The sequence below is a fragment of the Oryx dammah genome, unplaced genomic scaffold (genome assembly GCF_014754425.2).
Source record: "Oryx dammah isolate SB20612 unplaced genomic scaffold, SCBI_Odam_1.1 HiC_scaffold_25, whole genome shotgun sequence".
NCBI classification, from domain to species: domain Eukaryota; kingdom Metazoa; phylum Chordata; class Mammalia; order Artiodactyla; family Bovidae; genus Oryx; species Oryx dammah.
The window spans coordinates 9,191,624-9,206,421 of NW_024070209.1; the positions used below are offsets into that span (position 1 = coordinate 9,191,624).

Below are 14,798 nucleotides of genomic sequence, written 5' to 3' on the forward strand. Positions count from 1 at the left end.
TCAGGGCCCACGATGGAACAGGGGGCTCAGCCGCCGAGGACATCACACCCTCCAGGCTGAGGAGGGCCGTGGTCCCTGCAAGCCCAGGCAGGAAGGAACGGCAGTAGCGCTGCAGCTCTGATCAAAGACGGATTCAGAGGCTCTACGCGCACCTCCTCCTTCACAGCTTGGAAGTGCACAGAGTCTGTTCTACTTGGACATTTAGAAAACTTACTCCACAGACCACGCCTTCATGGGACATTTAAGGGCTCTCATAGCAGGTGCAATTTGATCTTCTGCATGAGTGCTGAGCAAACATGAACGGCTGCTGACCCCCTCTTGCTCCCCCTCACCAGAAGAAGGGCTGCTGGGGATGGGGTGCTGGGCCATGTAGGGAGTGGGGGTGGTGGGAGGGCCCCTGTGTGCAGGATTCATGAAATACAGAAGGGACCACGGCTTCCTAAGACACTGAGTCAGGAGCACACGGTTCACAGTGTCTCTAGAACAAGAACTGTTCTCATAACCCTACCTGCTCTCTCTCTAGACTCACAGCCTTTAGTTAAAATCTCTGGAGCAAAGGGAAACCAAGCCCTCAGGGAATCCACAGGTCATCATATGTGCTCTTTAGAACTGCCATCTCCTCTCTCCGAGGACCACTCTGTATGCCTCTCATCAGCCCCACCCTCAAGATACACGACAGTGACCCCTGGGCTAAGGGGGGCGGGGGCTTCCCCACTCCTCCCAGAGCACTGCAGCTACACGACTCTCCCGTCACAGCATCCCAGTGAGGACGGAGGTCCAACCGCAGACCCGACCGCAGGGACACAGGAGGGCTCGTTGCCGACACCTCAAGTTACCTGAAGAGTTCTTTAGCTTCCAGGAACTGGAGCTGTGCAAACTGTATGAAGCCCGCCTGCAGCAGGATCCGCCGGTACATGACCTGCAGGGGACACAGGCGTCGTCGCTCAGACCAGCTGGAGTCACTCACTAAGGGAGGGAAACTGAGGTCCTGGTCACAACCCAGACTACACGTTAATTATTACCGGGAATCCTGAAGTTATATGGTAAGGAAGAAACAAGGTTTATATGAAACTATTCTCCACATGTTAGTACAAACACATGTATGTCAGTCCACCCCTTGTTCCTGAGATCAAGCTGTTCTCTGAATAATCATTGCTCCTCCTTCTTCATGATTCCCCATCCATCCTGGTCTGTATCACAGAGTCACCAACATACTTTGGGCTTCCCTGTGGCTCTGTGGTAAAGCATCCACCTGCAGAGTAGGAGACACAGGTTTGATCCCTGAGTCAGGAGGATCCCCTGGAGAAGGGAGTGGCAACCCACTCTTAGTATTCTTGCTAGAGAATCCCATGGTCATAGTAGTCTGGTGGGCTACAGTCCATGGGGTCACAAAGAGTCAGACACGACTGAGTGACAAACACTTTTACTTTTTCCCACTGGTCCATATTCCTCCTCCCACCCTCCCTGGCTTTCTTGATTGCTGCATTCTCGAGTGCTCAGACGGATGTCAACAAGGCCAGTGTTCCCGGCAGCCTAGAAGCCGCCCACCCCTCTTTACTCTTGTGGAACTCTCTTCACGGTGGCATTTCTGAGCATCCCTCAGAGCATGGGGTCCATCTCATTTAACAACAGATCAATAAGCAGGCTTTCCTGCTGAAGCTGGGGAGATGCTGAGCCTTCAGCCCCCTCCACCACTGGTGACGCACAGCCAGGCCCACAAGTCACAGTCTGAGGATTCCTGCAGTACAAGTGCCACTTATCTTTTGTCTCATCTGGTCCTACCCAGACTTCCTGGACCGCGGAGCCCCTCGTTCTGGGAACTTCCAGAAATAGCAGACACTCAGGGAAGATGCCCTGTGGCGCATGGATACATGTATATATGTGGCTGAGTCCCTTCCTCGTTCACCTGAAACTATCACCCTGTTGTTCGTTGGCTATTCCCCGATACGAAATCAAAAATTCAAAAGGAAAAAAAAAAAAGATGCCCTGTGGTGTCTTCAGCCCCACCGCGACCCTGTCACTGCCCGGCTCATCAGCTGTGAGCTCTGTCCACCTCTGTCTGAAAGGCTCTGTGTCCTCCCTGGCTCCAGCGCCTCAGCTCACGCCTGCACCGCCTCACAACTGAAGACTCCAATCACGTGTAGATCCCTCCCCTTTCCAGAACACCCTGCTGCTCAAGAAGCTATCAATTCCTTGAAGCCACTCCATTATTCATCTTAGCATCCTGGCACCCTGGCATGGGTTCTGTAATCACCTACTGACCTGATCAGTTTTTATGAAACTCCACTTTGAGGACCCCCCTGGTGGTCCAGTGGTTAAGAAGCCGCCTTGCCATGCAGGGGACGTGGGCTGGATCCCTGGTTAGGGAGCTAAGACCCTCACATGCTGTGAAGCAGCTGAGCCCGTGTGCCACAGCTACTGAGCTCGAGCTCAGAAGCCAGGGGACCACAGCTACTGAGGCCCGCACGCCTGGAGCCAGTGCTCCAGAATGAGAGAAACCACAGCAATGAGAAGCCTGCACACCCCAGCTGGAGGGCATCCCCTGCTTGGCGGACTAGAGAGAGCCCATGCACAGCAACAAAGACCCAGCATGGCCAAAATTTAATACATACAGCAATCTTTATAAAACAAAACTCAAATGAAATGAAGGAACCTAAGTATCTACAGGAAAGAGTAGGTGGCAGACCAGCTCAGAGAACTGGGCCCCGTGACTCTGAAACAGAGAAATCTTTCGGTGCAGCGCTAACAGGATTTCCCTCCAAGATAAAAAGGATGCACGATGCAGACATTTACAGGACAAATGGGGACACTCGGGCAGATGGGACGCCCCAACCTAGGAAGGAATCAGTGTTTATTTCGGAGATGGATGTGACACTTATATTTCAAAGGGGAGCTTTCTTGTCTTTTGAAGATACATAGTGAAATAGTTTTAGATGAAATAGGAAAAAAAAAAAGAACAGGTATCAAAGCTCAAGCTTAAATATGACACTATCCATCCTACATAACACACATCAAGCAAGCTTTCTATAAGACACACACCTATGTCTGTAAATATCCCCTCACTGCCTCTTTGTTTACAGCATCCCAAACCTTAATATAATTTAAGCTTGGCTTCTTAAAGATCTAAGCCTTCTCACCTTTTGGATCTCTGGAAGGAATATTCCTTTAATCCCAGTCCCACAGTTAAACTTTTCCATAAATCCCGCCCTAGTTCAGAACTCAGTGAAGCAAAACCAACACTCGCTTTAATGGAGAGAAAGGCGAACTGTGAAAAGCCAGTCCCTTCGACTTCTGGTCTCTTTCCCTCCCCACTTTCTGGTTTTCCTGAGCCCAGGGTCTAGCATTTGGTTGCAAGTCTCCTAAAGTTAAAATAACTAACATCCCTAATCCTTGTAAGAGTCACAGTCAATCCTTAAAAACACATTAATATGAATGAGACGTTATCTCTGAACTTTTTTGTCAATACTGTCTTCTTTGCCTCTCATGGTTCTATTTTAAACCAAAATTCTTCTGCTCCCTGATTCACAGAGCCCAGCTGTTTGAAGACCAGTTCAAAGCTCTGAATCAACCATCACTCATTCCTCGTTGTTCAGCCCCAGACACGAGCAGGGGCTGAGGGAAATGGAGGCGAATGTCTGCCCAGGACTGGGGGAGGAGTGAGCTATAGCTGGGGAGTAAACGGCTGTGTGTTCTAGGTTAACAGGGATAACTGTGGGAGCTCAGAGGAGTCAGTGCTGCCTGGAGGATGGGGCAGATTCAGAGAAGAGACATATGTAAGCACAGAATAGAAACCATATTTTAGGGGACTTCCCCGGTGGTCCAGTGGTTAAGACTTCGCCTTCCAAGGCAAGGGGTATGGGTTCGATCCCTGGTTGGGGAACTAAGATCCCACAAGCTTTGCAGCCAAAAAAACCAAAACAAAAATCAGAAACAATACTGTAACAAATTCAATAAAGATTTTTAAAATGGCCCACATTAAAAAAAAAAAAAATCTAAAAAACAAAAAACCCTGTATTTGGTGGATGATGGATGTTTTCTCCACTGACAAAAAATAGCACAAATAACAAGGGAAGAAAGCAGTGGCACAGGGGCAGGAGGCCAGCCCAGACTCCCCAGGGATGCCCAGAGGCAGCCGTCTTCCCCAGGACCCCCCTGTCTTTGGTCGGTGACGCTGGTTATTTCTGACCTGTTCTCAGGGTGCTTCTGGAGTGCCTGCCCAGTACACAGGTGGCAAGTGGCTCAGGCCAGGTCACAGGGGGACAGAGACGGTGGGAGAGGCTGGGGATGTGGGCAGAGTCCAGCCACCAAGGCCACTTGTTGTGGACCTGACTCTGGCCCGGAGGTGCCCGCTGTAGGACCTACAGCAAGGGGTGTGGACATGTCAGAAAGCTCCTTCAGCAGTGGCGCGGAGGATGGGCTGCAGACATGCAGGAAGGGGCTGTGAACACAATTCCAGCAAAAAGGGAGGAGGGCTCCCAGTGGTCATGCAGGTACGAGAACCAGGGCCAAGTTCAAGGTCACTGAGGCTGTATATCCTGGGCCCAAATAGGAGTCTAAAACAATGGGGGGCGCAGGGCCGGGGGAAAGACAGGGGTGTGCCAGATGGACAGACCCCAATAGGGACATCACACAGGAGGGCAGGATAAGGGCCATCGCTAGCCAATGCCCAGTGTTCGGCTGCTCCTGGGAAAACAAGAAGGGAGGCAAAAATTCAAGAACACGGGAAGCCTCTTTAAGAGAAAGCCTCTTTAGGACACATTTGAGGTGTGTCCCTGGGTGTGTCCAAGAGGGGATCCCCGATATGTGCCCATCCCCGAGGCCACTGCTGGGGGAGAGGAGCTGAGAGCAGAGGCTGCCAGGGCCCCACTGGCCTTCCCACCAGGATGCGAGCACAAGGAAACAAGATGCACTAGGCAGAAACAGGTGCTCTAGGCTCCAGAAACACGCCCTGAACCGACAGCTTCCTGCTTGGTGCTTTGCTGCCCTCTGCTGAAAGTTCACAGATCATCTCATTTGAAAAACACGAGGAGTAGGGCTGGGGTGAGGGGAGGACTGGGAGTTTGGGATTAGCAGATGCCAGCATACAGGATAGATACACAAGGTTGTACTGCATAGCACAGGGTGCACGCGTGAGAAATCACTCAGTCAGGTCCAAGTCTTCGCGACCCCATGGACTGTGGCCCACCAGGCTCCTCTCTCTGTCCGTGGGATTCTCTAGGCAAGGATATTGGAGTGGGTTGCCATTTCCTTCTCCAGGGGATCTTCCAGACCCAGGGATCGAACCCACACCTCTTATGTCTTCTGCATTGACAGGCAGGTTCTTTACCACTAGTGCAACCTGGGAACTATAGTCAATATCCTGCAATAACAATAACGGAAAAGAATATGAATAAGAATGTATATATATTTATAACGGAGTCACTCTGCTGTACGACAGTAATTAACACAACACTGTAAATCAATTATACTTCAATAAAATTTTTTAAAATAATGAATAAAGGTGAAAAGTTTATCAATATTTATCCTGTGACCATAAATGACAGGTCCTGACTTTTTCCACCTTTAGTCTACCTTCTGCAGCAAAAAGCCACGGAGGCTAGAAAGCACAGCTTCATCCCACAAACCATATCATCCTGAAAATCTGGCCAGCAGGTAACAAGAGGGAGATCACTCTAACTTCATGAGAATCTTTCATGAGTGACTTAGATGTTTCTAAGAAGTGTGAATGCACCAATATTACACTTTATCACTCTCAAATACATAGAGTGACCTGAACTCACCTTGCAACCAATCAAGAAGCAAATTTTAGAAAATCTGATTTCATCAGATATGAGAATAATTCATGATTGTTTCATCAACCATATTGATCATACCAACAATATTAAAGCTAGTATTTCTTTAATGCATTACAAGCTTTCTCCTAAGGAAATTAATTAGATGGATTCTGGCAATATTAGGACGATTTATGAGTATGGTTCACAAAGCTTTTCCTACAGATAACAGAAACTAAAAAATTCAACCCCATCCCAACAAATACAAATTCTATATTGGGAAACAAATTACGCTGAGGATCTTTTGGTTTGTAATCACAGTACCCTCAGTCTACTCTGGAAGAACATGATTGGAAATACAATGTGGTGTACTAAGCATGGGAATCATGTCAGAGGCTCAACCCTGGCTTGGCCTCTGCCGGCATCGTGACCCCCTCCTGCAGCCTGCATCCTTATCTGTACGACGTGGATGCACAGAGAAACTTGAATGACAGACACGAAGTGGTCTGCAGGGCCCGGTGCCCTTAGATCCTAACATTTTCTAATTGGCAGCTTGGAGGCACGCTTCCTTATGGCTAGCTGACTACAAACCTGAAATTTTTCCTTTGGGATGTTCCTCCGAGCGCCTTTGGCTAGAACCAGAGCCTCCTCCACTCGGCGGCTGGCTAACAGGTCCTGTATTTGTTTTTCCAGAGGTAGCGGAACCAAGATGTAAACACCTTTACTCGTGGCAACAATCACTCTTCCTGGGAAGAAATGGAACAGTGTTGGAGAGGAAACGGACATTGTGCTGGCAAGAAAACACCTGCTTTCACCCCACATAGGAGCGCGAGCTGACAATGTCTGAACAATGTCATCACAGTTCTCCCAAAACAGAATTGCCATGGCAATCAGAAATTAATGCTTCTCTTATCTTCTTTCCATCATAAGAAAAAGGTAAACTCTTAACACTACATTTCTGAAGTATAAGACATAAAGATGCTTTGTCTTTTGTTATTCTATGATGCTGATAAATTTAAAGCCAGCTGAATAGATCCACATGAGTCTGTAGAGCTCCATCACAGAAAATGAGCAGTAAGAATTATGCTACTCCTCATATAAAGCTGGAGCTTCCCTGGTGGCTCAGATGGAAGAGAATCTGTGTGCAAAGCGGGAGACCTGGGTTTGATCCCTCAGTCTAGAAGATCCCCTGGAGGAGGTCATGGCAACCCATGCCAGTGCTCTGGCAAATGCCATGGATAGAGGAGCCTGGTGGGGTAGAGTCTATGGATTACAAAAGTGTTGGACATGACTGAGCAACTAACACTTTCACTTTTTCAAATAAAGCTGTTCAAAATTCTTTTCTCTCCAGGTTAGTCAGTTTATAAGAAACTAAGATTACAAGGTGACATTCTGAACCATAAGCTAACATCTCACACTTGCCCACTATGGTCAAGACCACCGAGTCCCAGGGTTACCTTCTCCATCCATGAGAGACCCTGACCCTCGGCACCATGAGGTCCTGCACAATCCAAAGGAGAGTCAGACCTGCGCCCAAGAGAACTCCTCCTGCCAAGATTAAGAGCTAGTTCTGCTCTCTCTGGAGGTGCATTTCAACTAAATTAATGCCTGTTCCCAGGAAGCAGTGGAATGGCCTTGTCTTTCTGTCAGAAGGTTGCTCAGGGTCTGCCACACCTTCCTGCTCCCTCTGCTCCCCACTCCTTGGGATCCATCACCTTCAGCCCAGGCCCACCACCTGGTCTCTCCCGCCGGATGCCCTTGCACCTCCCTTCCTGGGCTCCCTGCCTGGCGGTCTTGTCTGTGTCCTCTGTCTCCATGCCAACCAGCATCATCCCCCAACCCTTGTGAGATTCAGCCCCTGCTCCGCGTTGGGTCCTCCTTCCAGGAGGCTTCCCACATTCCTGCCTGGGGTAGTTATGTCACCAGCCTCCCTGTGCCGGTGACCCCCGTGCTGACACGCTCACATGGGATGACAAGCCTCAGCAGGCTGTGTCCCTAACACCTATTACAACAGGAAGGGCAGTGTGTGGGGAGCCCTGGGGGCAAAGGCAATGACTGCACAGATACACATGAGCTCCTGGCTTCAAGGCAACCTCACAAGGGGTGTTCTTAGGAAGCCAGTGAATCTGGCCAGGGGCAGGGCTGAGAGCCCTTTTCCGAGGTGTGGAAAGGGCTCTGGGGTTATGTGGGAAAATGCCTGCTGCAGGGTTCTGGATTCAGTATCATGATCTCTTCTACATACTTCCAGACAGCTCAGCTGAAAGTGAACCAGTATCAAATCCAGGTGAACAGAGGAGGGGATTGGAAGTCACTCTGCTTCTCTTTCAACTTTTCAGTACCTGTGAAGATGCTCATAATAAAATTGTCGTTCTTGTTTAGTCGCTAAGTCATGTCTGACTCTTCTGAGACCCCATGGGCTAGAGTGCACTGGGCTCCTCTGTCTATGGGCTTTCCCAGGCAAGGATACTGGAGTGGGTTGCCATCTCCTTCTCCAGGGGTTCTTCCAGACCCAGGGATGGAAGCCACATCTCCTGCTTGGCAGGCGGTTTCTTTACCACTGAGCCACAATAGATCCCTCATGTGGTTCGCTCCCTGGTTGCCCTGATCTGCTGAGGCCTCATCCCCTGCTTGCCCTCCTCACGTACTGGGCACCACAGTCATGCTGAATGACCTACAAAGTCCGGGACCTGGGGTTCCCTCCTGTGCAGACTCTCATGTGCCTTTCTCTCTGCCTAAAGGTTTTTTCATACCATACGTACTTGGCTGATTCCAGTTCATCCTCAAAAGTTTGGCTCAAATGCCACCTCCTGAAGGAAGCCCTCCCTGGTATGGTTAGGAAATACTTCCATACTCTGTTCTCCTAGCTGGCCTTATTTGTTGCTGTCAAGCTCTCAAATGCTGTAGCTATTTTTTAAAATGCCTATTTCCCTTTAATCTCTGTGCCCCTGCAGCTCAAAGACTATCACCATTGCCTACGGAATTTCTGTGCTCGGCAAGAGGCCATGTTCCCAGTGGTTCCTTAATAGCATTTAGTGAAGAAATACCATCACAAAAGACCTAAAGATTCAGTGGAAACTTGTACCTTCAAAATCCTGGAGGATGTGGCCTTCCTTGAAGGGCAGGGTCTGCTTCTGCTGCTGATCAAGCATGCTGTGCACGGTGATGAACTCGTCATCCAGGGCGACGACGTACGGGAAGCAGACGGCCGCCCCGATCACATTCTCTGACCAGCGAACAGGTGCACGCTGAGAGATCCCAGCCACCGTGGCGAACATGCCTGGGAAAACAGGAAGCGTCAGGGGGCTTCAGAGAGCTGCGGTTTGTTGCCTGTTTTCTGCAGAGGTGTTTGGACGTGGACTACCTGTCCCCTTCATTACATTACAGGATGGGAGAGATGATATACCAGGCTGCATGGACAGAAGACCCTCGTATCTGTTCTAATGAAGGGAACCTGTCTCCCGAGAATGTCCACCTTACACCTCCTTCTAATTAAACATAAAATTTAAAGACGCTTGTTCCTTGGAAGAAAAGCTATGAGCAACCTAGACAGCATATTAAAAAGCAGAGATAACAAAGGTCCATCTAGTCAAGGCTATAGTTTTTCCAGTAGTCATGTATGGATGTGAGAGTTGGACTATAAAGAAAGCTGACCACCAAAGAATTGATGCTTTTGAACTGTGGTGTTGGAGAAGACTCTTGAAAGTCCCTTGAACTGCAAGGAGATCCAACCAGTCAATTCTAAAGGAAATCAGTCCTGAATATTCATTGGAAGGACTGATGCTGAAGCCGAAGCTCCAATATTTCGGCCACCTAATGCGAAGAACTGACTCATTTGAAAAGACCTTGATGCTGGGAAAGATTGAAGGCAGGAGGAGAAGGGGATGACAGGGGATGAGATGGTTGGATGGCATCACCAACTCTATGGACATGAGTCTGAGCAAGCTCCAGGAATTGGTGATGGACAGGGAAGCTTGGTGTGCTGCAGTCCATGGGGTTGCAAAGAGTCAGACACAATTGAGTGACTGAACTGAACCGAATTAAACATAAGGTTAAAAAACGTGCACATGGGTCTTCCCTGGTGCCTCAAGTGGTAAAGAATCCACCTGCCAATGCAAGAGACAGGGTTTCATCCCCAATCCGAGAAGATCCTACATGCCTTGGAGCAACTAAGCTCACATGCTCTAACTACTGAAACCCACACGCTCTAGAGCACACGTTCTGCAACAAGAGAAGCCACCGCACTGAGAAGCCCGCGAACCACAATTAAAGTCGCCCCTGCTCACTGCAACTAGAAAAAAGCCCTTGCAGCAATGAAAACCCAGCATAGCCGTATAAACAAACAAAAACAAAATAAAACAAACCAAAACAAGTGTACACGCACCCACATGAAGGTGTACACTGCTCATGTCCTCACACGTGGGGAAGAGACAATTCTGCACAATTTAAGAAGCTTCACAAGCTTTCTGCCACATCCAGTCCTCCCATGGGTTTGCATCTCTAAGCACCAGCTTTTCCCTAGACATTCACTCCACACTGAATGCATTCGTTCAGATACTTATTGAGCACCTACTGTATGCGAGCCACTCGACGAGATGTCCCATGCGGAACTCTCGTCCTGCTCCCCCTGCCACCACTCAGAGTTCAGGTGTAACTAACTTTGCAGTTCAAGACAGTGTGCTGTTGAGTGTCTGTCAATGATAACATCCATATTCACTGACGGTTTATCTACTTTGTACTTAAAGCACTAACTGCTGCTGCTCTTCAGTCCTTATGTCCTGTCTGACCTTTTTGACTCCTCAATCAAGTGTGGGGATATATACAGACAAGCAGACAAAACAGTTTATTTGGAAAACCTATCATCCTAATTCCCAGTTTGCAGGAAACAAAGCTCTACCTGACACTGTGTGTCATCCATGCCCACAACCATCAGCGATGCGGCCAGCTGTGACTCTCAGGAGGTGACGTCGAGAACTAGAAAGGCCACAGGAAACAATGAAAGCTCTTCCAAGAAGCTAGCGACTAAACTAGATGCTTTTTGGTAGGATGGAACTGTAGTCAATAAGAGAAAAATCAGGGCCATGACCTTGGAGCTTCCACACTTCAAAATATCTAGAAGTGAGCTCCCCCAACTCCTTTTTTAGAATGGAGAATAAACACAGACCAGGTGGAAACCCATACACAGAAGAAAATCCTATAAGGAAGTCTTACAGATTCTTATTTTTGCACGTATCGCCTTACAGGAATTCTCTCTGGAGCCATCTTCAGGCTCTACTTTGTACTGTGCTAGGTCATCTCCGATTCTTTGCGACCCCAAGGACTGCAGCCTACCAGGCTCCTCTGTCCATGGGATCTCCCAGGCAAGGATACTGGTGCGGGTCGCCATTTCCTTCTCCAGATCTTTCCGATCAAACCTGCATCTCCTGGGGCTCCTGTATTCACAGGCAGGTTCTTCACCACTGAGCCACTTGGGAAGTTCCTCAGGCTCTACTTTAGCATAAAATAGGTGATGCTATGACTGGCCTATTTTTGCGCCATGAAACCCACACTCACAAAACAATCTAATGAAAACTGAGAAGATACTGGGCGTGCCGTTGTTTGCCTGTTGCCTCAGTGTTGCCAAACACAGTCCATGAGTGTCTGCTTTTCACAACCACAACCTTCCTCTCCAACCTCAGCATGAATGCAAGGACAGAAGGTGGAGAGACCAGGCAGAGAGTGGCAAGGTTAGTGGAGGCGCCTGGGCGTCCTGCTCACCCAGTCCCCCAGGGCCCGCCAGAAGGAACTCCTGTCTCCCGATCCTCTTGACGATGGGCCGCCTCTCCTCGCTGCAGAACGGGAACAGGTCCTGGGCGGCACCCGTGCTGTAGTTGAGGATGATGTACTGGGTGGTGAGGGCCAGGCACAGGAAGTGGCCGTCGACGGCCACGGCCAGCGGCTGCTCTGGTGTAGACACCTCCCTGACAATCTGGACGCGGTCCTCGTACACCAGGAAGACCTGGATGGTCCTGCGCTTGACCGAGATGATGCACACCTCCACGCAGAAGGGGTCCCCGCTCACCGGGTTCTCATTCAAGGCGAAGGCCGTGGCCCCCTTGATGCGGGCGCCCGAGGGCACGGGCTCCAGGCTTAGCATGTGGACCAGGCTGATGCAGCCGTCGCACAGCACCAGCAGCCGGCTGAGGGCCGACGCGGCCCGCAGCTCGCTCACCGCCTTCTTGAAACCCAGGTGTCTGTGCAGCTGCCTGGTGGCCGTGTACGTGGCCGACCCGCCGGGCAAGGTCTTCTCCTCCAGCAGGAAGTGGTACACGAAGCAGTCGCTGGTGCCCACGTAGAGGTTCCGGCCGCAGCACTCCACACACTCCAGCGACCCCTGCTCCCGGTCGCCCAGCAGCTGCTCCCGCTCGATGGCGGGGACCAGGGTGAAGGCCTTGGTGCTCATCATGTTGGCGGCGGCTCTGAGGGATGGGAAAGGAAAGGGAGGTTAGAGGAACGAGGGATGGACAGAACCGCTTCCAGGCGTGACAAATAAACGTCATTCCCAGTTGTAACTTCAGAGAGAGGAAATCATTTGATACTTGTGAAAAATACCGAAAGAAAGACTGCTGACTTGGCCTCTCCCACAGGCAAACAGGGACCCTGGCAGGAGAGCACACACGTGCTTGTCAGCGACTGCCAACTCTCTTCAACAGGCACTCAGCCGCTAAGTCAAGTCTGACTCTCTTTGAACCCAAGGACTGCAGCATGCCAGCCTCCCCTGTCCTTCACTCTCTCTCTGAGTTTGCTCAATCTCCTGTTCATTGAGCCGGTGATGCTTTCTAACTATCTCATCCTCTGCTGCCCTCTTCTGTTGCCTTTAATCTTTCCCAGCATCAGGGTCTTCACATCAGGTGGGCCAAAGTATTAGAGCTTCAGCTGCAGTCCTTCCAATGGATATTCAACTCTCAACAGAGCTGAGATTCATTATATATGGAGTCTCCCTACACTGTTCTTCAGGAACAAACCTCTGGGTAGAAGAGCACGTCTACTCACCCACGGACAACACAAGACAAACATTTTGGAAAAAGACAAAAATGATCACCACTGATGTGCCCCCAAACCCCACCAGCCACCTGACTCGATGTCTAAGTGAACGGTGGGGCACAGCTCCCTGGTGGGGTTCACTCCTGCCCCTTGGATCTCACAGGAGTCAGAAGCAGGGACCACACCCCCAATTCCCTTGCATTCTTCTGAGGCATGCACATTGTCCCAGCACCGTGTTTGGCTCCCAGAATAAATCTGTTGGTGTGGAGCAGTAAAGATGTGCCTCGAATCTCCGAGGCTTGCAGGTGGCGAGTTGAGGTACTTAGCAAATGGATTACTCCCACTGGATGACACACTGTCCCAAACTTGAAGCTTGGGCTTCTTACTTCTTCCTCTGGAAAGGACTCTGGTTTCACAAATTAGAAGCAGCAGAAACAAAGGCACAAGTGCAATTCAGTGGGGAAAAAAATCAAGTTATTTCAATCAATGGCTGCTGGAACATGTGGTTAACCTTGAAAGTGAAAAGTCAAAGTGTTAGCAGCTCAGTCGTGTTTGACTCTGTGACCCAACAGACTGTAGCCTGATAGGCTCCCCTGTTCACGGAATTAAAGAATACTGGGGTGGGTAGCCATTCCCTTCTCCAGGGGATCTTCCAATTAACCTCCGTTATCCCTACCTCATATCATCTCTTAATATAAAAATTAATTTGAGATGCATCAAGTTATTTTAAAAACAAAAGCTAAAACTACAAATCTTCTAGAAGAAAAGATAGGAGAATATCTTTGGGATCTTGCGTTACATAAAGATTTCTTAGGTTACAAAAAGCACTAACCTAAAGAGAAAAAGCTGGTAAACAGGATTTTATAGAAATTTAAAAAGTGTGTCCACTGAAAGACACCACTGGGGAAATGAATAGGCAAGGCCCAGACTGGGAGAAAAATCTGTGATAGCCATCTCAGACAAAGGGCTCACATTCAGAAAAGAAAACACAATGGTCAACAGCCACGGGGGAGAGACCAACCTGCAGAACCACCTGTAATTGCAAACTGTAGCTACAAGAAGACTTCATTTCATACCCATCAAAGGGACAACACCTCCCAAGTCTGATGATGCTGGGGGTTTGCAAGAATCCGGATCCATGAGCATGCCTCCTCTGCTGGTGGAGGCTTCTGGGCTGGCTAGACCACTGGGTGACGGAGGAAGCCCTTGGCAACTGGGGAGCCAGGGATTCTCCTTTTGGCCTCACTGATGTTCAGCAGGCCATGAGCAAGGAAGCTAGCAGCAGTCCTGTTTGCAACTGGGAGGAAATAGAAACCCCACAATGGACGGATGGAGCACCACACAGCAGTAAGGGGATGCACTGAGGCCCACCCATGACTCGGTAAACCTCCTTGGAAAGGGGAGCTGCGGATGCTATATTTGGCCTGATACTTCAGGCCTTGTAAGATGCAGAAACATGGAAGTCCCAAGTAATGTACTATTTAGAGTTTCAGCCCGACATAGTGAGATCATAAAGAAAAGTAAGGGAATAAAGAACAGAAACCCAAGAGGGATAGGATGTGAGTGGGCAGAAGCTGATCTCAAAGGTATTAGTCATATCTGTTTCCCTATGCTGAGTTGCTTTTATTGCTACTCTCTACATCTCATGTGAATTGTAAATGTTCTTTTCAATATATAAAATATTAATTTAAAAATATTTATAAAAAACCCTACTCATTTCCCCAAACCAGCTTACCCTGGAAACATAATAGATACAGAGCCTCGGTTAAATAAGCTTGGTGTGCACGCATGCTCAATCGTGTCTTCGCAGCCCCATGAACTGTAGCCTACCAGGCTCCTCTGTTCATGGGACTTCCCAGGCAAGAGTAGTGCAGTGAGTTGCTATTCCCTTCTCCAGGGGATCTTCCCAAACCAGGGATCAAACCTTCATCAGCTGCGTTGCAGGAGGGTACTTTACCACTGAGCCACTGGGGAAGACCTTAATACGCCTGGCAAGAGTCATAGAAT

The 14,798-nt window shown here is 49.3% G+C and overlaps 1 protein-coding gene across 1 annotated transcript in view; it reads right to left on the reverse strand.

Annotated features, from left to right (window-relative positions):
* Window positions 1-12,223, reverse strand: part of TGFBRAP1 (transforming growth factor beta receptor associated protein 1) — a 24,968-nt gene extending 12,745 nt beyond the window's left edge. The window contains exons 1-4 of the mRNA XM_040223826.1: window positions 11,526-12,223; window positions 8,854-9,048; window positions 6,363-6,517; window positions 837-919 (exon numbers count right to left, since the gene is read on the reverse strand). Coding sequence (XP_040079760.1) covers window positions 837-919; window positions 6,363-6,517; window positions 8,854-9,048; window positions 11,526-12,213 — 1,121 coding nt within the window. The 5' untranslated portion in view covers window positions 12,214-12,223. The remainder of the gene's footprint in view (window positions 1-836; window positions 920-6,362; window positions 6,518-8,853; window positions 9,049-11,525) is intronic.
* Window positions 12,224-14,798: the final 2,575 nt, after the last annotated feature.